At 36.4% G+C, this 25,366-nt stretch overlaps 1 protein-coding gene across 6 annotated transcripts in view; it reads right to left on the reverse strand.

Annotated features, from left to right (window-relative positions):
- Positions 1-800: 800 nt before the first annotated feature.
- The window catches only part of LOC149266788 (uncharacterized), a 507,359-nt gene continuing 482,793 nt past the window's right edge, over positions 801-25,366 (reverse strand). For all 6 annotated transcript variants that reach the window (XM_089430902.1, XM_089430881.1, XM_089430890.1 and 3 more), the window contains 5 exons: positions 3,312-3,383; positions 3,079-3,180; positions 2,950-2,996; positions 2,691-2,718; positions 801-1,168 (listed from right to left, as the gene is read on the reverse strand). In XM_089430902.1, coding sequence (XP_089287028.1) covers positions 1,064-1,168; positions 2,691-2,718; positions 2,950-2,996; positions 3,079-3,180; positions 3,312-3,383 — 354 coding nt within the window. In that variant the 3' untranslated portion in view covers positions 801-1,063. The remainder of the gene's footprint in view (positions 1,169-2,690; positions 2,719-2,949; positions 2,997-3,078; positions 3,181-3,311; positions 3,384-25,366) is intronic.

The raw sequence follows: 25,366 nt of genomic DNA on the forward strand, positions 1-25,366 counted from the left end.
TTTTTCTTTATGGTTGGGGATGTATTGATGAGGAGTATGTGTTATATGAATTTCAACTACTTTTGTTCTTATACCAAATACTCCATAGCTGGACTTATAGTACATTATATGCCTCTCGCTTGCCATGTTAAATTTTAATAGATTTTGAAGATTGCCCACTAGTAGACTGTTTCTTATAACAAGTCAAAGTTTGAAATAGGATGAGACCTTAAAATTAAACATCCTAAATATGCTTTGAAGGTTGTGCACAATCAGATGCAAACATGTGATCAAATCTTATATGGGCCTCGATGAATTTAGCAGTGGCAATTTTCTCATGAATGTGCGCTTACAAACTCTTCAACCTGGTTTTTATGCTAAAGATATGGAGAAATCAGGAGCTATGATCCATCGCTCATGACATCATTCAGTTTAGGCAATTAACAGAACTTGTCACTGACAGATTTGTTATGTTAATCAAAATAAATATCACTTCAAAAATCATTCAATTGTATGATTCCACTTTTGATGGTAAATCATCCTTCAAGAAACTTAAGTATAAAGCTTGTGTTTGATCCAACACAACGCCTCCTGCAACGAGGCATTGCCAACGGAAAATGTGCATTCACAAAGAAAATAAATGGTCATGTAGGATTCAGTAACTGTATTCTATTTTAGAATGTGAAGAGATAACGTTTTATTTTTATGTTAACTGATAATGTTTAGGAAAATATCACGCATGTTTTCCGCATCAATTTTCTTGGCAGCTGTTGCTTAGAACTTTGACCTCCTATAGTGCTGTTGTCAATAGAGACTAGTAATAAAGAATAAAAGAATGTAGATCTTGTAATGAATTAGATAGGCTCATACTTGCTTCCAGATATTTATGGACCAAAATTGCAGAGCCCAAAAATCCTATCATACAGATGCAGTCTCATGTTTGAGACCATATGCTGTCAACCAGATCCTATAAGTTAACTACGCAGGCAATGTTGCCTCAGTTTTGGAATGCAATACGAAACCAAAAGCTTCAACCTCAGTTTTATGTGCAGGTGATCCAGTTATGATGCCAAAGCCTAATAGACTAGCTGTTCCCCGAAAATGGAAATGGTGAGCAGCACATGGAAATATCTATGCCTGCAGCTTCCATGGCATTACAGACCCACTGTGGAACATCACCTTTTGGGAACTGCAAAAATATAAAAACATTTTCAACTCGTTAGTGTAAGGAACATTACAAACAAGCTGACTAATGAAATAAAACACATAAAATGACAATTTTCTCTGCAAGGTTAATTGCGATGCTGCCTTTTGTAGATGCCAAGCACATTAATATTCCAGATTTCGGAGATGCAGGTCAATGCGGGTTGAACTTCATACACATGACTACCATCAAGCCACCAAAATTCAAGATTTAGTGCTTGCCTTCAACAATACCATTGAAGGCTAAGAACATAAATGCATAAATACCGTGACTTAAAAACTATTAATTATAGAGATGGTAATAGAAAAGATCTATACTACATGCAGGGCGGATAAAACAACTCTGCTTGCAGAATAACTGCAATGATACTAAATAGCACAGTAAAGGATTTCTGCTTAACACGTTAGAGATGAGATACGCATGGTATTTGCATGGATTGCAGTCATCCTACTATTATTTACAAGGAATCATCTACTCCATCCCTCCATGTAGAAACATTCTAGATTTCTTTGATATCCCTTCTATTTTCAACTGTGAGAACTTGCAATAAGTAGGTGTCGCTAAAGGAATTAAAAGATATTTCCTTTTAACTTCATGTAATAGGTAGTCATTTCCTCAGATGCTCTAAGCTTTTAGTGCATTAGCTAACTTCATAATTATATTTCAGGTAGCTTCTCTTTTCATCATGGTATATTTGTTGAAAACATTATATTAATCGTAGTGATGGAATCAAACACTATTATACCTGAGAGCTTATAACCATGCAAATAACTGGTACATAAATCCAAGCTGACTTGGTATCTAACTTGTACCAACTGGTCTGAACCAGCCGGTTCTGACCCGAACCAGTCTGGTTTGTAAGCTCAAGCATGCGGTGAGGTGAGGAACTCATGGGCTGGGTCTTCCCTCCAAAACCTGCGCTCCTGAACTTATAAAAGCAACCTTCCAGAAGTTATACGTACTTGTAATAGGCCAGTGGTCCAATAACTTGTAGCATTGTTGTTAGACTCTAAAGGCCATTTAGAGCCTTATTGATTATGTATCATGTATGTTGATGATATGTATGACACTTGGTTCCATTTTGATATATGCACCCTTACATGGTATATAGATGAGCAAATGTTGCATATTTTTTCAATAATGATTTGGAATCATGGTTTGAAATTTTTATTTTAATATAAGTTAATATTTTTTTAATTTTTTTTTGGTTTGACCCACAAGGGATTTGAACCTTGAACCTCATGGTTTACATAATATTTTCATAACACAGCAATCGCCAATTGCGCTGCCCACCGTGGGTTTTCTTTTTGCAATCAATTATTTATGTATTTTTTTTTTCAATTCTGGTTCATTCAATCCAGTTGGATCAGGTTCTGGTTCAAACGCCGGTTTGATAGGTGGCTCAGTTCAAAACCTGGTTCCATTTTTTAAAACTATGCCAAGTACACATAATACAAATTATAAAATAAACATAAAAGGTTAAAACGAAGTCTAATCAAGTGTGTACCTGGGCCTGGAGAAATCCTTGCACAAATCTGTGAAAAACAGAAAATCCAAAGTAAGGAATGTAAGTTGCATGAGCAAGACGTGTTGTATGTGTGTTGCTTCTATATGAAGCCCAAAAACACAGATCGGACTTAATGAAATGGATTAAGATCAGACTAAGGACCCTTTATAATATCATGTCGACAAAATCAAATGCATAAAGAAAACGATATTACTATTGAGAAAATTCATAGATAAGAAGTTACAAAGAGACAACATACTCCGGAAAACGGCCCTCAATAATAGAATTGTGCAAGTCCTTGCTCAGCTGCAAAACATAAAACAAATTTTATCAAACACTTTTGAATGTATTGGATATCAATATTCTGCAAATTAATGAGAAAGTTCACCCTCATCATATAAGCCAAATTGTGATATGACAGCAATTGAGAGCCCATCGCATCCTTTGTTACAAGTGTATGAATATATGCCCTTGAATAGCGCTTGCAAACCTGCGTATACAAGCATAAATATGAATGAATACGGGAAAGGAATGAGATGCCAATAAAAGAATTGCTAACCTATTCGTTTCTCCAATCTACTTCACATATTCGATATATATTCTTGTGAACATGAACCTTACCATACAGGAACATGTGGGGTCCACTGGTCGGCAGTCACTTGCCATTGCTGCGTGTTTCAACTTGAGAACTCCCTGCAAGAAGTGACAGAAAAATATTGGGATCTCATAGAAGTTTTGTTTATTTACAATTACAACTACACCATAATAGTTATGTTGCCAACAGTTCAGCTGCTCTTGTCATATTTCTAAAAACAATATTTTGGGGTGAATAGGACACAATTTTAGAGGCCAAATGCCAGTCTGCATTTTTCCTGGCATGCTCATTTAACATTGCATTTTTCTCCATAAAACCCATAGTCATCAATAAAATTTTCAAAGCTTATGATAAATCACACAATTCAAATTTCAACACCTTCAAAGCACATTCTAAGTTCTTTTAGTGAAGTTGATGCATTCTTTTGATATGCATTAAGTTTGAACAAGTTAGTCTTTCAGATAATTGAAGGAACATCTCAAGCTTTGACTTGTTTGAAGAAGAATGTGTGATGAATGATATTTTGTGGTAATTAATAAACTGTCATATCATGCAACTTAGCCATTGTAACAGTCCCTCCCACTCCTTTGGACTTCCCAATCTTATTGGGAGGTATTATTTTGTTCTAACCCACCTCTATGGTCTCATTATGAAGATGGGGTTACAAAATTTCTCCCCACCCAAAGTGTGCGGAATTCACTTCGAGGGCTTTCTGACAATATAAATTTTACCTCAATCTGACTCTTGGATTGAAAGTTATGCCCATTTGAAAATTACTTTATTAACCCTTGCCTCTGCCATGTGGCAACCGCATGTGGATCACGCGGCCCTCACATGTCACTCATGGTCCAACATGACACCCATTATGTTGTAACGAACAAGGTTTGTATCTACAGTGAAATATTCAAAACATGTAAATATCCATAATAAGGATAAATAATATATTTATATATAAATGTTTGAATGTACACGAGATATGAGATGATATTGATTACAAATGAGGGTCCAGTTTTATATCTAAGAAGGTTCCACTTCATGAATGGTCATGTCCTTTAGAGACATGCCTCTTCAGTATACTAATCATTATTAACCTGTGTTCCACGAGGACAAGTCTCCAAGGGTGGGGGACGCACCCCGGTGCTCCCCCATGCTCCGAGGATGAGGAAACGTTTCCTCCACGTCCTCTTTCTGGGGAAACTCGGGGAAACTCTGGGGGGACATTTTTATGGCGACGAAACGTGACTCCTTTGCAGGGGGAGGCAAGGGGGATGTCTAATAATTTTTATAAAACATTAAAAATTAAAAAAAAATTACAAATTTAAATATATGAAAAATAAAATAAAAAAACCAATGTTCCACCAAGACTTTGGTGCGGGGAGACGCTGGTGCGGGGAGATGCACAGGGGGGACGTGTGGGAGTACCCTCAAATTTTAGGGAAATTTCGAGGGTGCGGGGAGTCGTTGAGGTATATATATCTCTCTCTCTCTCTCTCTCTATATATATATATATATATAATTCAAGTTTATATTCATTGTTCACTGTTCAATAATGAAAGCATAAAAGTATTAAATAGACAATTGAAATTTGAATCATTGATCCATCCTCATCATTCATTTTGATACATACATCATTCATATGACATACTCAAGTGACAAGTCTCATTATTGAATTAATTATTATTCATACATACCATGAGATTCTAAAAACAAAAATAAAAAGCAATAATAAAATATTCAAATACATTGATCGATATCATTCATCATTCAATGGTTCATCATTCTACAATCTACATTGATTTAAAAACTAAATTCATCATTCTAGAATCTAAATTGAAAGCAAAACATACTAGTATATTTTCAAAGTTTGAACACTAAATTTATATAACTCAAAGTTTCAAAGTTCAAACTCAAAAATAGTTAAGAGTGAAATGGAAAGGACTTTGGGTTGAAATGAAATGAGCTTTTAACTTTAAGATTTAGGCTTTTAAGTTTTAGTTATTTAGTTTTAATTTTAGTTTAAAAAAAATTAAATTTAACGGTTTTGATTTTTGAATTTTTGATTTTGAATTTTGAATTTTTAAGTCTTATTAGACAAATTTAAAGGGGGACGCCCAGGCGCACCCTTTTTTGGGAGTCTTGGGGAGTTTAGACTCCCACACTGGGGAAACGCACCCCCTTGCGTCTCCCCAAGACTCCCCAAAAAGGGTGCGTGGGGAAACGCACCCCCAAGAGACTCCCCGTCCTAGGTGCGAGGGCTGTGCACACCTGACCCTGGGAGACGTGTCCCCGTGGAACACTGAAAAAAAAAAATGAAAAAATAAAACCATATTAAAACTTAAAACTTGTTAAAACTTCAAAATCTTTTATAAATAAATAAATGAATCAAATTATATTAAAATTTAAAACTTAAAAAAAATAAAAAATAAACTTAAAAAAATAAAAAACTTGAAGTATATTAAAACTTAAAACTTGGTATTTATTAAAATTATTTATTACTTTTTGAGAAATTTACTAGTATTTAACTGCTCAGTGCTTTCTATGTTTATTTTTAGTTTAATATTCTATAGTTATTTTAGACTTCAACATAATGTCAATGTCATTGTCATATGATGAATTTACTTTTTATTGTTTTTGAAAATTTGATGTGCATTGTATAATTTCAATTGTCAGTGCTTTCTATGTTTACTTTTAGTTTAATATTCTATAGTTATTTTAGACTTCAACATAATGTCAATGTCATTGTCATATGATGAATTTACTTTTTATCGTTTTTGAAAATTTGATGTGCATTGCATAATTTCAATTGTTGAATGATGAATTTATTAATTTAATATAGATGTACCTTGCATCATGCCAAATGATGAATTTAAAAGAAACATTGCATAATGTCAAATGATGGATTCAATTTAGTAATTTGTTTTTAAATTTACAATGCAGAAATGTCAACTGATAAGTCATAAATGATAATAGTCTAATATTGTAATGATGATCAGATTTAGTCTTAGGTATACATTTCATAATTATTAAGATTTTCTATTTAGTTATTGACATATTTTTGGGATTTATTTTTTTATTTTTAAATATTAAATTTTTAATAATTTTATAATTTTATAAATTTTATGACTATGACGTCCCCTTGTTTCCCCAAAAATTCCCTAAATTTTGGGGTTGATTCTATGTCTCTTTTGTGCGTATCCCCGCTCCCGCATTTCCTCGTCCTGTAAACACGGTGGAACATTATTATTAACTATTAATTATTAATTATTTATATTCATAACATTGTCTTCCCTTTTAGAAAAACTTTGTCCTCAAAGCATAATTATTGATGGCAATGCTTTATATGATTTTTTGTCTTGTAATGTCTTCTCATCTTTCTCAATTCTCGAAACTGACATTTTTGACGATATGAACTTCTAAGTGTGGTACATAATTGCCGTACAGTGAAATGATCTCACCATCCCAGATTAATCATTTGTGGAATCTTGCGATTATTAGAAACTTGGGACGAATTGTTATCATAATACTGGATTATGGTGACATTGATATTCTTGGGAATATAAGTCACTTGTTTTTGGTTTGAGTGGTATGGATATGCAAACTAGTTGAGATGTCTTATTTGATGATTTGAATGTTGATAAGGAATTCTTGTGATCTGATTTCCCTTTAACTTATTTGTGGCGATTTCTTGATTTACTTGAGGTATATGATTTCCTTTAAGTACGGAAGTCGCTTGGTTAATTGATAGATCTTCACTTGAAATTTTCATTGTTTGAACTACAACATCTGAATATGTTTTTACTTCAACTGGTTTGTAATATTCTTAAGTTTTATATTGACTGAATTGGTATTCATTCCCTTTTTATTTAGTTTTTAGTAAACTTCCATTGAGTTTCTTCTTGAGTGCTTCATTTTCTTGTTCCAATTTGTGCTTCGTAGCTTTACATTTCTTGACATGTGCAAGTAGTTTTTGACTATGATCTTTTAAATGAGAAATTTCTTCGTTTTTATTGGAGATGACTTCTTCAAGCTCTTTCTGCTTCTTTGATATTGTTTTTTATTCTCTGGACGCATTAGTTTCGAAATATCCTTAAAGTCTTATGATGAAGCCATTATCGATTTTGACTTCATTGTCATGTCCTGGAATGTGATCATCTTCTTAAAAGGAAACAACATTTTTTTCCCTCTATGTTTAACATGAACATACCTAATTCTTTAAACTAAGGTAGACTGAAAATTATGTCAATCTCTTTGTGATACATAGTTACAGTGCTGAATTGAGATATATTCATAACGATAAACTTTTATTTGTAAATTATTAATTTCATACTCTTTTTGCCAAAAATATTTTCTCTTTCACCAATATTTGGCTCTAGAATTGGTCGTTGATTCACCAAATTAATATTGATGTAATTTTCCTCGTCAATTGCATTGATAACGATATTAATCTCTTTCCCTTAGATACTACTTTTTAACGTAAATAATTTTCAATCTGCGATTGAAAGACCATAATAGGAAATTCTTCCTTCGCGCATTTTCGGATTTTAATCCATTTTTTTCTTCAGCGTTTGACTCTATTTTGCGTTTGTCAATAATTTTGTCAAACTATACTTTAACCAAGGATTTTATATATTTTTCGTATGAAAGACCTTCTTCTCCAATATGTAACTTGATATTTGCTTACTTTACTTTATAAAATATAACTTCAATATTGCAGCTTTCTACTTAGTGTTTTTCTCTTTTCTCCTTCACTTGAAGTGAGTTTTTTCCCAATCCTCTTTTAACTTTTTACAATATTTTCTTTTCCCTTATTTTAATATAACTTCTTTATTTTTTCATTTTTTAATAATATATTTACACTATTTTTTTTTTAGAGTTTTAAGAATGTTACAATTTATTCTTTTGACTATAATGAATAATGTTTGTACTTCACAATAATCTTCAAAACACTTGGAATACAAAGATGTCCATTGAGGATACAAGTACCTATATAAAATGTATGAATTAAGAATATATGAAATCATAACAAATGAGGGTCCTATATATACACCTAGGCGAGTACCCCTTCATGAACAGTTATGTCCTTGGGACATGCCTCTTCAGTATACTAATCATTATTACTATTAATTATTAGTTATTTATATTCATAACATTGCTTTCCTGTTCAGAAAATTTTTGTATTCATCTTATTAATGAAAATGCTTGATATATTTTTCTGTCTCGTAATGTCTCTTTGTATCTTTCATATTCTTTCGAGTTGTCATCGAAGATGAGAGGATCATCTGAGTGCTAAACAAAATTGTCAAACTGAGAAGGGATCTAACCAGCCTAAATTAATCTTATATGGAATCTTGCGGTTACAGGAAACTTGTGATGAATTCTTATCACAAGACTGGATTATGGTGACATTGATATTCTTTGGAATATAAGTCATCTGTTTCTGGTCTGGGAGATATGTATTCACAGACTGATTGAAATGCCTTCTTTTATGATTCGAGTGTTGATAGGGAGTTCTTGTGATTTGATTTCCCCTTATCCTGTTTGTGGCGATTTCTTGATTTACTTGAAGTATATAATTTCCTTCACGTACTAAAGTCGCTTGGTTAAACACTAGATTTTCACTTGAAATTTTTGTTGTTTGAATTACAACATCTGAATATGTTTTTACTTCAACTGGTTTGTCATCGTCTTGAGTTGTGATATTAGCTGGATCGATACTTGTTCCTTTTTCTTCGATTTGAATATCTAAAAATTTAGACGCTTCCTTCTCGATAAATTGTTGCATTTTGTTTGCCAACAATTTCTTGTCCTTCTTAAGCTTCTTAAATTGCATTTGTAATTTCTCACTATGGTCCTTGAGGCGAGCAACCTCTTCGTTTTTGTCTGCGATAGTCTTTGCAACTTCTTTTTGCATATTTTGCATTACCTTTCTGGTTTTCTTGAAGAACTACTGTTGACATATCTTTTACGTCCTTTGGTGTCATTGAATTTGGCTTCAATGTAATATCATGAAGCGTTATTTTTTTATTTTTGTAGGAAAATGTCAATTTTTTTTTTTTTTTTGTATTTAGGATGAAGGAGCCTAGTGATTCAGTCCAAGATAAACCCAAAATTATATCATTATTATCACAAAATAAGGTTTTAATGGTGAATTGTAAAATAAAAGTATAGCCTCGAATACTTAGTTGTAGATTACTTATCTTGTATTGTTTTTTTATTCATCAAAGCCATCGTTTCAATTTTATTCGATTCAAAAATCACTAATTAGCTAGCACAATCAATACTAACATAATTATTATCTCGAGTAAGATCGATAGAGATTATAATATCCTTTTTTGCAAGTGATCCTTTGATTTTAAATAACACATTAACACATTTATTATAAGTTTTAAGAAATCCTCCATTATTGGTCTCCATTTCAAGATGGGCCTAGGGTTTAAAATTAAGCCTTTTTAATCTTATAATAATACTTTTTATAATTGTCTCTCTTTGAAAGAAACCTTAAATACTCTTTTTAATATTAAAATATTCCACTTATTCACTTAGTCACAATTCTTTCCTTTTTTTAATGTTTGAATTAGAACTTTAATGGTCCATTAAAACATAATTTATTTCTTTTGCATTTACTCACTTTTTCACTTTTACAATACTTGGTAAGTATTAAACTTATAATTTCTCCTCTTTCTTTTTACTTTATTTACTTCTAGAAATAGTCTTTTTAATGTTAATGATTTCCTCTCTATATTCAAATTATTTTTTTATAATACGCTACTTTTCTTCACATATAAAAGAACATATTTCCACCTTGTATTTTCTCTTAATTTTTAAAATATATCTGCCCTAAATATTTAATACTCTTACATTTAACATTTATTAAATATCAAATTATAATTGTAAATTAATCTTAGGTTTGTGCACCAAATTTTAACCTCGAATTCTTCGAGTTCGAAAAGTTGACCTATCTACACAGGATACAAATCAGTGACATACAGTAAATTACACACGCATAGTAGATTAAACACGATTTTTTTTTCAGCGACTCCAGTCACAGACGCACCACGTTTGACCATTCCTAATGGCTATGTCTTACCCATCCACAATTGAGAATGGTGATTGTACGACTTGTGAGGTAATGGAGGCAAGGCGAACAGATGGATGCTATGTGCCTGCCAGCAGAGAAGTGGCAAAAGACGAAGCCACTGGTACAATGACTGGCTCGAGCATACCTGATGATGGCTAAAGTCTGCGGTGGCAAAAAGCAGATCTGGTGGTGGTGTTGGGAGATTCATCACCCCTACATTGATATGCCAATATGGTTGGTGTTGGAAATAATACTGAGAGGGGGGGTGAATCAGTATTATCAGATTAATCAAACTTTTCAAATGCCCAAAACATATACGCTACTTCAGTTAAGTGAACCAGCGTGTACACGCTACTGTGACGAAGTAAAACAGCGTATAAGCAGAAAACTCACAATTTAGTTGGCTTATTCTTCAATAAGTGCATCAGGACATTATTCATCATATTAACAGTAAACATGTGCAGTATAACAGAACAGATAAAAAGCCACACACATGAACACCAAGATATAAGGTGGAAACCCAATGTGGGTGAAAACCACCTGCTGCAAGTTGTCTCTATCTTTCTTAATATGAAACTTCAGTTTACAATCTTTTGTACTGGTGCAGCCTTATACCAGTACGCAGGCTACAACCTGCAGAAGGCTTCAACCTTCTCTCGTTCTCCAAACTTCCTTGGAAGGGAGCTCCAACCCCCTTTTGCTTTTGTACTAGCCAAGATACTAGTACGTAGGTGCTGACCTACAATCTTCCTTCTTCCAGGTATCACTTTTCATACATTTTCAGACTTGGATATTCCTGAAGCACAACATTACAATCTGAAGACCATAATTCATTCAATTTTCACAACAGATCATTGAAGCATAAAACAACCAACTTTGAATCACTGAACCACTGAACCCTGTCAATCACCAGTTACCAGAACACAGAGCAGACTACAGAACTCTGTAATAACAGTCAGATCCCACTGTAAACCCAAATCAAGCTTCAAAAGATATACGCTACTTTAATGAGCAGAAACCGCGTATACACGCGCTTTTGCCGAAGCCAACCTGCGTACAGATCTAAAAATAAACTTTCTCAACTTGCAGCTGTACCAGATATTAGTTAGACTCAGAACGTAACATTGCGACAATATGCAGATCTAGAAATACGCATAATCAACCATAACATGATAGTGCATTTCAAACCATTTGATCCCGATCTCTCCTTAGATCTAGTTCTCCATCAACCGATGAGATCTCTCCTTAGCTCAGATCAACCAACTCAGAACCTGCATATCAGATCTCTTTCTCTCTTAAATATTCATGCCTTGTCGAAAGATGATCTTTGCCTAATGATCTTCTTCTCCTTATATAGCCTTAGGCCTTTCTCAATACCAAGAGCCAAAACCATAGTAACACAATACCATCAACTTTAAAACTAGGGATCGACACGCCCGTCGAGACATAATGGTCCGAAATCATAGGCACAACTTCCAAGGTCTAACCACCATGAACCAAAGGAACCTTTCCACATACACGCGCTTTTTCTGAATCGAACTTGCGTGTACACGCGACTTGGGCTTAACGAAACAGCGTGTATGAGCTTTCTTGCCATGCTGTACTGAGATCTGTCTTCTGATTAAGTTGCCATCACCTGTACTAACCTTTGAGCACCTGTACCATCCACTGAGTGAGTTGCCATCAAGGACAACACTTGAACCATAATGCCAACAATCTCCCCCTTTGGACTTGATGGCAACCACCACACCAAGTCACTCTCCCCCTTTGACATCAAGGGCAAAGGGAGGACCAAGATATTCTCTTCCTTGGTAATCCTTCTGCTGTCCATACTGCTGTCCATACTCCCCCTGAGTACATGCTGAAATCTCCAAGTGTGCTCCCCCTTTGTGAATGCCAAAGAGTACCAATCTATCCATCCTGCTCACCAAGTGCTGTTCATGCTCCCCTTGACTGTAGGCAAGATCTGCAAAAGATGTTCTTCAAGAAGAACATGACTCTATACATCATAAAAGACCTTCCTATAACCAAAGACTCATACATACATCCATTTCTCAACTAAGTGAGGATATACAAAAAAAATGACTCATCCACCCAACCAAGTGGGGATACATCAATATTGACTCATCCACCTAACCATGATAATACATGAACATTTCATCATTCATCCCAGGCATAGTGGGGAAACCAACAAAGGTCGTTACATGACCTTGACACCATAAAAGAGACAAGAGAGATACATGACATAGAGACAACAGATCTAGACCAAGACTTAGGAAAGACACCAGCAACATCTGATAAACATCTTGTTAGATCAGCAACGAGAATTTCTTTCTGAGCTCCTTCTTAAACCAATCAACCAAAACATCTGAATGCCAACAATGCTTTATGAGACTTTTGAGCTGCTCCCCCTGAACCTGTGCCTGTTGCACTCCCTGAAACTGTGCCTGAATACTTCTGACATTCCTATTGCTGTTCAGAACTTCAGAGTTTTCCTTTGCTGTTCAGAACTTCATATACGCGTTTTATCCTGTATAAAGCAGCGTATGTACGCGGATATTCTTTCTGCAACAAGCGTCCAGCATACACGCGACTTACTCAACATAAATCCGCGTGTATACGCTCATATCCCTTCCGTAACCTGCGTATACCAACTTTTCTGTAGAACAAACAAATTTCAACAACAGGATGAAGCATCAACTACTCCCAGCTTTTGTCTGAGATATTCAAAAGTTTCCCTGGGCAGTGGTTTTGTGAGAATATCAGCAACTTGCTCCTTAGAAGGAACATACTCCAATTTGACCTTCTGCTCAAGCACTTGTTCCCGAAGAAAATGGTACTTGATTGGTATGTGCTTGGTCTTTGAGTGCATGACTGGATTCTTTGAAATGCTGATTGCACTTGTATTATCACATAAGATAGAGACAGGTGGAGTGCAAGTGATTTGAAAGTCCTGCAAGGTCTGCATCATCCAAAGAAGTTGTGTGCAACAAGATGCTGCAGCCACATATTCTGCTTCAGCTGTAGATAAGGCAATCGAACTTTGCTTCTTGCTGAACCAAGACACTAATCTGGAACCCATGAAGAAAGCACCTCCACTTGTGCTTTTCCTATCATCCACACTTCCAGCCCAATCTGCATCTGTGTAAGCATGAAGAGTGAGATCTGTATTTCTAGGATACCATAAGCCATAGTTTTGGGTCCCTTGAAGATATTTGAAGATTCTTTTGACTGCCTGAAGATGGGTTTCCTTTGGGTTGGCTTGAAATCTTCCAACCATCCCTACTGCATGAGTAATATCTGGTCGAGTACCTGCCAAATAAAGCAAACTCCCAATCATGGATCTATAAGTGGGTTGGTGAACTGCTGCTGATTCATCATTTGCACTAAGGCTGCATCCTGTAACCATGGGTGTACATACTGGTTTTGACTCTTCCATGCCATACTTCTTCAAGATCTGCTTGAGGTATTTGGTTTGAGACAAGAAGATACCTCCTTCATTTTGTTGGATTTGCAATCCAAGAAAATATGTCAATTCTCCAAGAAGTGACATTTCGAACTCTTTCTGCATAACCAAGGCAAAGTTTTGACTCATAGTTTCTTCATTGCTGCCAAAAATAATATCATCTACATAAACAACAAGAATTAGCAATTTGTTATTTTCAACTTTTATATAGAGATTGCTATCTGCTGATCCTTTTGAAAAGCCTTGTTGGTGAAGATATTTGTCCAACCGATAGTACCAAGCCCTTGGGGCTTGTTTGAGCCCATAGAGAGCCTTTTTCAATCTGCATACAAGGTTTGGATCATTCCCAAGAATGAACCCATCTGGCTGCTCAATATATACTTCTTCTTCTAAGTCTCCATTCAGGAAGGCTGATTTCACGTCCATTTGAAATACCTTGAAGTTTTGAAAGCTTGAGAGAGCAAGGAACATTCGGATGGCCTCTAGTCTTGCCACAGGAGCAAAGGTCTCTTCAAAATCTATTCCTTCTTGCTGTGCATACCCTTTACAAACAAGTCTGGCCTTGTTTCTAATTACTTCTCCATTTTCATTTAACTTATTCTTGAAGACCCATTTTGTTCCTATTACATTCTTATCTTTTGGTCTAGGAACCAATTCCCAAGTGTTGTTCCTTTCGATTTGCTCAAGTTCTTCATCCATTGCTTTGACCCAACATTCATCTTTGCATGCTTCTTTCACATTTTGTGGTTCAATGGAGGAGAGTAGAGCCAAGTAGCTTGAAGCTTCTGCAAGTGTCCTTCTTGTTTGTACTCCTGCTTCTTTCTGCCCCACAATCTGAGTTTCTGGATGATTCTTTTGGACATATCTGGATGGAGTCTTCTCTTCTATTCTTGTCTGCTCCTCTGGTTCTTCTTGAGATTCTTCTTCTTCTTGAGGTTCTTCTTCTTCATCATTTCGCCTTTGAGAGTAACCTTCATCTTCTTCATGATGAACTTGCCTAGGAATATATCCCTTCTCATCAACCACTATATCAATACTGTCAACAATTCTGCCAAGTCTTTTATTGTAGCACTTGTATGCTTTGCTATGTGGAGAATAACCAAGAAGAATGCCCTCATCTGCTCTAGGTTCAAGTTTGCCAAGTTGCTCATCAGTGTTCTTAATATAACATTTGCTCCCAAAGATTTTGAAATGCTTCACGGAAGGAGTTTTACCACTCCAAAGCTCATGAGGTGTTTGAGTGCTGTTTACTCGGACATTTGTTTTGTTAAGAATGATAACAGCAGCATGTGCGGCTTCTCCCCAGAAGGTTGCAGGAGTACCTGATTCATCGAGCATAGCACGAGCCATTTGTTGGATAGTTCTGTTCATTCTTTCCACAACCCCATTTTGCTGAGGAGTTCTAGCTGTAGAGAATTCTCTTCTTATCCCATGTTCATCGCAGAAATCAAAAAATTCATTTGATGTGAACTCCCCACCTCTGTCAGATCTGAGGCACTTGATTTTGTGTCCTGATTCATTTTCGGCCAATGCTTTGAAGGATTTGAATTTTTCGAATGCTTCATCTTTGTGCTTCATAAGCCCTAACCAAACAAACCTTGAGAAATCATCAATGAATAATATCAGATATTCTTCTCCTCGAGGTGACCTTTTCCTAAATGGACCACATACATCTGTATGGACTAGCTCAAGAGGCAAGCTAGCTGACCCTTCCTTCTCTGGAAAGTTAGTTCTGGTCTGCTTTCCAAACTGACAAGATTTGCATATGGTGTTGTCTGGAATTTTGATATCTGGAAGATCGCGAACTGCCTGATATTTGCATGCTTTCCTTATTTGTGAGAAGCTTAGATGTCCCAACCTTCGATGCCATAACCAGTGCTCTTCATCCTTGCTAAGATAGCATTGTTGTTGTTCTTCTTCAAATATGTACAGATTATTTGGAGTTCTTTTGCCTTTGAGAACTGTTTTACCTGTATCAAGATCACGAACAAGACATCCATTCGATCTGAAAATAACCTCTGTTTTTTGATCACACATCTGGCTGACACTTAGAAGATTATGTTTCAATCCATCAACATACAAAACATTTCCAGCCTTGACCTTTTCTTTTAAAGGAGCAATACCTTTTCCTTTTATAGTAGCAGGAGTATCATTTCCAAAAGAGACTTTCTTTCCCTTTTCTAAAGTAGAATAAGATTCAAGTTTTTCTTTATCACCTGTCATATGTTTCGAACATCCACTGTCAATGTACCATAGATTTTCCTGTCCTTCTGCATAAAATGCTATCCCACATCTTTCTGTTTGAGGTTCCTTTATTCTCCATGTTTTGGTGCTTGTGGCTTGTTCCTTTTTCTCCTGAAACCTGCTCCTGCATTCAGAGTCTTTATGACCAAAATTATTGCAAATAGAACATTCAACTTCATTTTCAAGCACCGAAAAGTTGTTATAGGTCCTTTTTGTAATCCCTGTCATACTTCTTTGTTTTTGAGCTTCCCTAGTCATGATTGTTTTATATGCAACACATTGAGCTGCTCTGTGACCAAAGTTGTGGCAAGAAAAGCATTGTCCATTGAAGAAGCTTCTGCGGTTATTGAATCTACCAGCCAACTGATTGTAATTTCTATTTTCATCTGTTCTTGAGCCAAACTGAGAAGATTTTACCTGTGGTTGGTTGTAGCTTTTGTTCATCCTTAAGGAGGATTGTCCCTGATAGTTTCTGTTTGTAACTCGTCCCTGCTTTACCTGATTATCTTCATTGTTCTTCCGCTCATTTCCTCTTGCTGCATCAAGATAACTTTTTGAGGTGGATGCTTGAGAGGTTTCTCCATTATAGCCCAAACCTGTTTTGTTTAGAGGAGACCGCTGCACACTAATAATCTCATCCAAGGTTTCAGATCCTTTGACAAATTTAAGATTAATAGTTTTTGTTTTCTCAATTTCTTTTCTGAGACCAACAATTTCACCTTCTAGTTTTTCAAGATGTTTTTCCTTTTCATCAATTTGAAATTGCAAAGTATCAATAATCACATTCCTTTCTTCTATGCTTCTCTTGAGTCTAGTGATTTCATTATAGAGATTATCCACATCTATAGCATCCTCATAATCATCATCTTCAAATGCCATTAACAGCTTATATTTATTACCTTGTTCATCTTCATCACTGTTTGATAAGCCATCACTATCTTCATGGGTGTAGTAGCTTTTCCTATTTGCACTTTGTTTCTTGTTCCATCTAGCAGGTTCTTTTCCTTTATCCTTATAAGGACATTTTGCAGCATAATGACCTACTTTCCCACAAGCAAAACATTTGAAAGGTAGCTTACCTCTGAACCTTCCAGAACCCCTTTGAAGATTTCTGACAAAATTTGATTCTTCTTCCTCTTCTTCTGGAACATGGCTTGCTTCATAGTAATCTTCTTTTCCTGATGCCTTAAAAGCAGCTTCCCTTCTGTCAGATGGACCTCCCTTTCTCATTTCATAAGCGGTTAGAATTCCATGTAGCTGAGACATAGTGAGAACACGGAGATTTTCTTTTTCTTCTATTGCAGATACTTTAGATTCAAACTTGGGGGATAAAGATCTTAGAACCTTTTGAACTACTATAGTTTCTCTTATTTCTTCACCCAAGTTTTTCATACAATTAACAATCTCATCTACCCGGAGAAAATAATTAGCCACACTTTCATCATTATACATCCTGAGAGTCTCATATTGAATCCTGAGTGTTTGAAGTTTAGCTTCCTTTACCTGTTCATCTCCTTCATAGCTAGTGATCATTTTGTCCCATATTTCTTTTGCTGATTTGAAGTGCATGACCTTCATGAATTCTGTTTGAGATATACTTCCTAATAGGGTAGCGACTGCTTTTGCATTTGTTTCATATGCCTTTTTTTCATCTGGATCTGTAGGAGTAGCTGAAGGAAAAGCATAGCCTTTTTCTACAATGTCCCAAACTTCTGTACCAAGAGATTGAAGATATGCAGTAACTCTTACCTTCCAATAATTGAAATTTGTTCCATCAAAAACCGGTGGCCTGATTGATGCTTCTTTCTCGTAGTTGCTCATGATGAATGATCTTCCTTCAAGCGATCAAGCTTCTCTGAAGGACCTGCTCTGATACCAATTGTTGGAAATAATACTGAGAGGGGGGGTGAATCAGTATTATCAGATTAATCAAACTTTTCAAATGCCCAAAACATATACGCTACTTCAGTTAAGTGAACCAGCGTGTACACGCTACTGTGACGAAGTAAAACAGCGTATAAGCAGAAAACTCACAATTTAGTTGGCTTATTCTTCAATTAAGTGCATCAGGACATTATTCATCATATTAACAGTAAACATGTGCAGTATAACAGAACAGATAAAAAGCCACACACATGAACACCAAGATATAAGGTGGAAACCCAATGTGGGTGAAAACCACCTGCTGCAAGTTGTCTCTATCTTTCTTAATATGAAACTTCAGTTTACAATCTTTTGTACTGGTGCAGCCTTATACCAGTACGCAGGCTACAACCTGCAGAAGGCTTCAACCTTCTCTCGTTCTCCAAACTTCCTTGGAAGGGAGCTCCAACCCCCTTTTGCTTTTGTACTAGCCAAGATACTAGTACGTAGGTGCTGACCTACAATCTTCCTTCTTCTAGGTATCACTTTTCATACATTTTCAGACTTGGATATTCCTGAAGCACAACATTACAATCTGAAGACCATAATTCATTCAATTTTCACAACAGATCATTGAAGCATAAAACAACCAACTTTGAATCACTGAACCACTGAACCCTGTCAATCACCAGTTACCAGAACACAGAGCAGACTACAGAACTCTGTAATAACAGTCAGATCCCACTGTAAACCCAAATCAAGCTTCAAAAGATATACGCTACTTTAATGAGCAGAAACCGCGTATACACGCGCTTTTGCCGAAGCCAACCTGCGTACAGATCTAAAAATAAACTTTCTCAACTTGCAGCTGTACCAGATATTAGTTAGACTCAGAACGTAACATTGCGACAATATGCAGATCTAGAAATACGCATAATCAACCATAACATGATAGTGCATTTCAAACCATTTGATCCCGATCTCTCCTTAGATCTAGTTCTCCATCAACCGATGAGATCTCTCCTTAGCTCAGATCAACCAACTCAGAACCTGCATATCAGATCTCTTTCTCTCTTAGATATTCATGCCTTGTCGAAAGATGATCTTTGCCTAATGATCTTCTTCTCCTTATATAGCTTTAGGCCTTTCTCAATACCAAGAGCCAAAACCATAGTAACACAATACCATCAACTTTAAAACTAGGGATCGACACGCCCGTCGAGACATAATGGTCCGAAATCATAGGCACAACTTCCAAGGTCTAACCACCATGAACCAAAGGAACCTTTCCACATACACGCGCTTTTTCTGAATCGAACTTGCGTGTACACGCGACTTGGGCTTAACGAAACAGCGTGTATGAGCTTTCTTGCCATGCTGTACTGAGATCTGTCTTCTGATTAAGTTGCCATCACCTGTACTAACCTTTGAGCACCTGTACCATCCACTGAGTGAGTTGCCATCAAGGACAACACTTGAACCATAATGCCAACAGTTGGAGCTTCAACTTCCATAGGGAAACTGTGGAGTTACCAGAAGACGGTTTATATTCTGAATGCAGACCTCTGTGATTCATAATGATTATAAAATGCAGTTATATAATGCAAAGGTGCAACAGATAAATTAAAATTAAAATCAATAATAAATCAAAGAAACATTTAAGATATCAAAAGGAATAAAAAAGAGATTAAAAATGAAATAAAATAAAAATAACCCAAATTAAGGAAAAAAAGAAAACAAATTGTTAATAATTAACTATATTATGTATAATAATGAAAACAGAGATTAGAATAACAAAATAAAAAATATTTTATTAACTATATTACGTATAATAATGAAAACAGAGATTAGAATAACAAAATAAAAAATATTTTATTATAAGAATAAAATATTTTATTATTAGAGATTAGAATAACAAAATAAAGAATATTTTATTATAAGAATAAAATATTTTATTATTAGAATAAGAGATTATGTATCAATACTTAGTAAAACATTTACGGATAAATGTATTAAATATAAATATAAATGAAAAGAATAAGAAAAAATATGAATGTAAAAAAAAAAAAATAAGAATATATATATATATATAAAAGAAATGTAACATTCTAAACAAAAAAAATAAATTAGAAGAAAATATCAAAACAAGAGTTATAAGGATAAATGTATTAATAAATATAAATATAAATGAAAAGAATAAGAAAAAATATGAATATAAAAAAATTAAATAAGAATATATATATATATATATATATATAAAAGAAATGTACCATTCTAAACAAAAAAAATAAATTAGAAGAAAATATCAAAACAAGAGTTAAAAGTATAAGAATCAAAAGAATATATATATATCTATATATATATATTCTTTTGACTCTTATATTTTTAGTTTTTATTTTGATATTTTCTTCTAAATTATTTTTTGTTTAGAATTATACATTTTTTTTCTCTTTTCACAGGGTGGGAAAACCTATCATAACTCAGTTGTCAAACCTGCAGTGAAGACAACTATCTCTAGCAGTTATCTGCGAATGCAAGGTGACTTATCACCGTTCTTCAAAGAAAACCACGCCACTTGGGAAAACCTATCATAACTTAGTTGTCAAACCAGCAGTGAGGACAACCATCTCTAGCTGTTATCCATGAATGCAAGGTGACTCATCACCGTTCTTCCAAGGAAAACCACGCCCCCTGGAATAACTCGCTGGTGGTCCGTAAGGGCGTAGACTTTCACTCTTGCTAGATGCCTTTGAGTCTTGGGTCATTAACTTGTTTCCTTACGTCTGAGGGAGATAAGCTCTTAGCCAAGCAAAAGCAGTGTTTAAGCATACTCCAAGCCCAAATTGTACATTTATTTTATAATACACATTTCTTTATATATATGTGTTTTCTTATTTATTTCTTTTACATTCATATATATATATATATATATATATGAAAAAAAGAGGCAAGAATATATTTGAAAAAACGATAAAAAGATTAGAAAAAACTTATCTAAATTAAAGTCAAACAAAACTAAATAACAAGAGCACAAGAAAGGCTATCACTATGAATAAATAAGAAAAGGGAGAAATTATAAAATAAACCTAGAAACTAAATGATGAAAAGAAAGGAACCTACCACTAAAAGAAAAGAAATGGGGAAAAAAGGAAGAAGACCCTCAGGAGGACAAGGCGGGGATCCAACAACTGCGTTTATTCTAGCCATTGTCCCTATTCAAAGTACTAAACCTTCTTTCAACTTCAATGGCCTCCTTGAACTTTCGGTGATGAAAATGATTAATCTTGGCAATGCCTTGGGACTCTTCCTCAACATGTTCAAGAAAAGCTGAGGAGCGAGTCCTACAATATTTGATGTCTGCAGTGTGCTCCTGAATCCTCTGTCTTATGGAGCAGCTAAGTTCTCCAATGTAGGGGGTCCAAAATGAACATGGGATTACATAAACACCTTTTATGTCTTTAGGGTCCACAAGTTCTTTGACAGATCTACGAGAGCTCCAAATGGTGTTCAATGGCATAAAGGTAGAAGAGACCTTGTGCTTCTTTTATAATTATATTATGAGATTAGTCTTTCCATCTTGATCCTAATGATGAACCACATTTTGTGATCCGATCGATTTGAAAAACGTTTATGTGATTTATCCGGAAAATGCATTTTATAATGGTTTATATTGTCGTTGAATGAATCACCTCTTTAATTTCTTAACCAAGAAGGTGGACCTACTTCCTCCTCAGCAACGACACCAAAAATATTACCACACAATCTAGTAGGGCACTAAGGAAGGCAAACCTAAGGGAATAGTACTAGACTAAGTGACATAATGGGACAATAACCCATTGTCACCTAAGTCAAAGTCCCCTGCCTTTTACGAACTTTCACTAATGGGAATAGTCCTGGTAGGAAGGGAATCACTAAAAATGAATGGATCAATGATTTAAGAATAGTATGATTCCACCAAGCCCATTCAAGGAGAGACACAACAATGGCTCAATGCTTCAAGGAAGGTAGGAAGGGAATCACTAAGAGTGAATGGATCAATGATTTAGGAATAGTGTGATTCCACCAAGCCCATTTAAGGAGAGACACAACAATGGCTCAATGCTTCAAGGAAGCTAACACGCTCTCCAAGAAAGGCTTTAAGAAGAAGAGATCAAGATTTAGGGTTTGAGATATGATGATGGTAATGGGTATTCCTAAGGTCAAGACTCTAGGAGATGAGGTAGGACCTCTCGCAGAAGCTTTATGTGATGATTTAAAACTTCCAAAAGGCTCTTTGCTCTATTTGAGAGAACTAAGAAAGACTTGCGCTAGACCTAGGGTTTTATGATGTTTGTGGGAAGAAATACTTCCAAGGTACTCACTAGGTCAAGGTAAGGGAGGAGAAAAGGTTTCTTGAGATTTGTTCCAACAAATACTATGCTCATACAACCTTCAAGGGAGTGCCCAAGGTGAGAGAGAGACAAAAGTTTACCCTCTTAGAATAGCACCTAGGGCAAGAGATTTTATGGATGAAACTCGGGCGGATGCCCACCAAACATATAGCATAGGTAGCTTAGACCTTGAGCTTGATGTTTGGACCCTCAGATTCTCGAATAATAACCCCCCTAAAATTTCGCTACAAGCCCTAGATTTTCACCCTACTTTTAGGGGAGCAGAATTTAGGAAGAGAAAATATGGAAAAAGAGGAGTTTGATCACCAAAAACCTTGGACTAGTGCCAAGTCATTTGGACCATGGAGTCCTAGATGTTGATTTGGGGTAGCATCGGGTGTGCTTTAGCCATGAAATTTGGTGGAGATGTTGGGGCACATGAGATCTCCAATACCCAGAAAGGGTTTGGGCAGATTCTAAACAAATCAACAGATATTAAAATAATTAATATTTTTAATGGAGTCCCTAAGTCTAAATTTAGAGAAAATAAAATATTAATGTGTATTAATATGAATTTGTGTTAGAATGGTCCAAAAGACATGGATCAAGCCAGATCTAATCTTAGCTGTTGATTAGGGACTTAATCTCGGCCGTTGAGATGTCAACAGGAAAAGTATAAGAGGCTTGAGGGTCACTTGGAGGAGCACACCAGAGTGATCAGTCATTCTTTTCTCTAGAGCATGGTTTGCTAAGAGAAATAGAATCAGTGATCGGGAGAGCAACTGAGGGGCATTGAGTATAGAGCAACAGAGAAGGCAAAGATTGTGCCGGGAGAGCAGCGCAACAGTCAAGGACAGTGACGCAGAGCCAGCAAGGGGTCACGCAGAGGTAGCCAAGTGCTGCATAAAGCACTAGAGGGGCCAGCATGGCTGACGCAAAAGGTCCTAGAGCTGACATAGGGCCTCCTGGGGCTGACGCAGACCAAGAAACACTGATGCAAGGCCAACGTGAGACAGAGAGGGGCTAACGTAGTCCAGATTGGCCAAATGTTGGGGTTGCAGGAACAGTTTTGTGCTGAGGAGCTGCTGGAAGGGTTTTCCAGGGTTTCAGCCAGGAGATTTCTCTCAAACTAAGGTATAGCTGCTAAGGAAATTCTCTGTTGGGTAGGCCAGTTACAGCACCCAGATTGTACTCTGATATTGCTTAATAAGAAAACCCTCAGATAGCTGCAGCGGTTTTCCCGCATTAGGTTTTTCCGGGGACATTGGTCCAAAAATAATGGTGTCATGTGGTGTGTTTGTTCTTGTTTATTTTAGTTGCTGATCAGTAATATGATGAGCATTCATTTATGTTTATTTTTAGTATTCACTTTGTAAATAACTTGTTAAAGAAAAATTAACAAGTAGGAATAAATCAGGAAAAGTGCATGAAGGGTTTCTAAATTAAGTAAACTTAGAAACTTCAACATGGTATCAGAGCATGATTGCAGATCACAAGAGGACTAAGAGACATCAGCCAAGCAGAGCAATAGCAACAAAAAACAGTTGTCCCGAGGTGACAAAAGCTATTTCTAGAAGCGCAGAAACCAAGGAAGTGTGACGCAGAGCTAGCCAGAGCCACACAGAAGAAGTCGAGAACTGCGCAGAGCCTCAAAGAGGCCAACGTTGCTGACGCAGAGGGCCAAAGGGCTGACGCAGACCCATCCAAGGCGACGCAGAGCCAACGTGAGGCAGAGAAGGGCTGACGCAGTTCACAGAGAGGCAGTGGCTGGGGACTAGAAGGCTGCAAGAATATTGCAGAGTGGAGCTGGTGAGATACTGTAGTCAGAACAGTACCTGACAAAGCAGGGTTAGAAGAGTTGTTACCGAGGGTTTCTAGCCGAGGAACCTGGATCAGTAGTGCAGTTGCACAAGATGATCAGAGTAGGGGGCATCTTGACACGCAGCAGAAGAATTTCCGGGAGGGAAATCAAGGCTCAGAGGGAGTCCAGAAGAGAACTTCCAGATGGGAAGTAGAGACTCAGAGGAGTTGAACAGAAGGATTTCAAGGAGGGAAGTAGAGGAGTGTCATGGCACTACATGGGGTAAGAGACCAGGATAAACTGGACGGAGCATATAAACTTCGTAGTCTGGAAGGCCAGAATATTATCAGTGCCTGATAGGAATCATGTCAAGAACTTTGCCTTGAAGGTTATAGCTATCCCAGTCGACCCCAATGATAATGACAAATACGAGGAGGCGATGGCGAGGGCCAAGTGCATTATCCTTGACGGGGTCAAGGATCATGTGGTACCACATATAGCCGAGAAGGAAACGACAATTGAGATGTGGGAGGCTCTCAAGAACCTGTACCAATATACTTCTGTGCAGAGAAGAATGCTGCTCGAAAACCAGATGAGGTCGTATCAGATGAAGAAGGGTCAAATGGTTGAATCCTTCCTCGGAGGACAAAATAAGATTCGAGATCAATTGACTGCTATAGGAACGACACCGGATCAGGAGCTTATGGTGAGGACAACCCTGAATGCTATCTCAAAAGAGTAGGAAGTGTTTGTCCAGAGCATCCTGGGCAGAGGGACTCTCCTACCTTGGGACGAGATGTGGGCAACTCTTCGCCAGGAAGAGATCAGATGACAGTGGAAGACAGGGAGCAACAACAAAGAGATCAAGGTCAAGCAGAAGGAGGAGGATGTGGCCCTAGCATCTGAGGAAAAGCAGGAAAAGCAGGAAAAGCAGAAGAAGAAAGATCTCTCCAAGATCAAGTGCTTCCATTATGGGGAGATGGGTCACTATTCGACCCAGTGCCCAAGGAAGAAGAGTAAGGGAGAGTCTTCCGAAACTAAGGCAGTGGCAGCACGGGCAAAGAAGGAAGTTTTGACAGACGATGATTGTTCCATGAGTGCGTTGACCACTACGTGTCAACGACCCATAGCAGTACACCTCCTCCTTTCGCAAAAGAGATAACCCTGATCAATGTGTTCGTGCCATTAAACTATCATCATCAGCTTGATCATCATCTTATAATGTAAACCCAATGTGCATGTGTATAATGTAAATAATC

Source organism: Pinus tabuliformis, chromosome 6 (genome assembly GCF_031772625.1).
Source record: "Pinus tabuliformis cultivar Carrire ecotype Pingquan chromosome 6, CPIR1, whole genome shotgun sequence".
NCBI lineage: Eukaryota > Viridiplantae > Streptophyta > Pinopsida > Pinales > Pinaceae > Pinus > Pinus tabuliformis.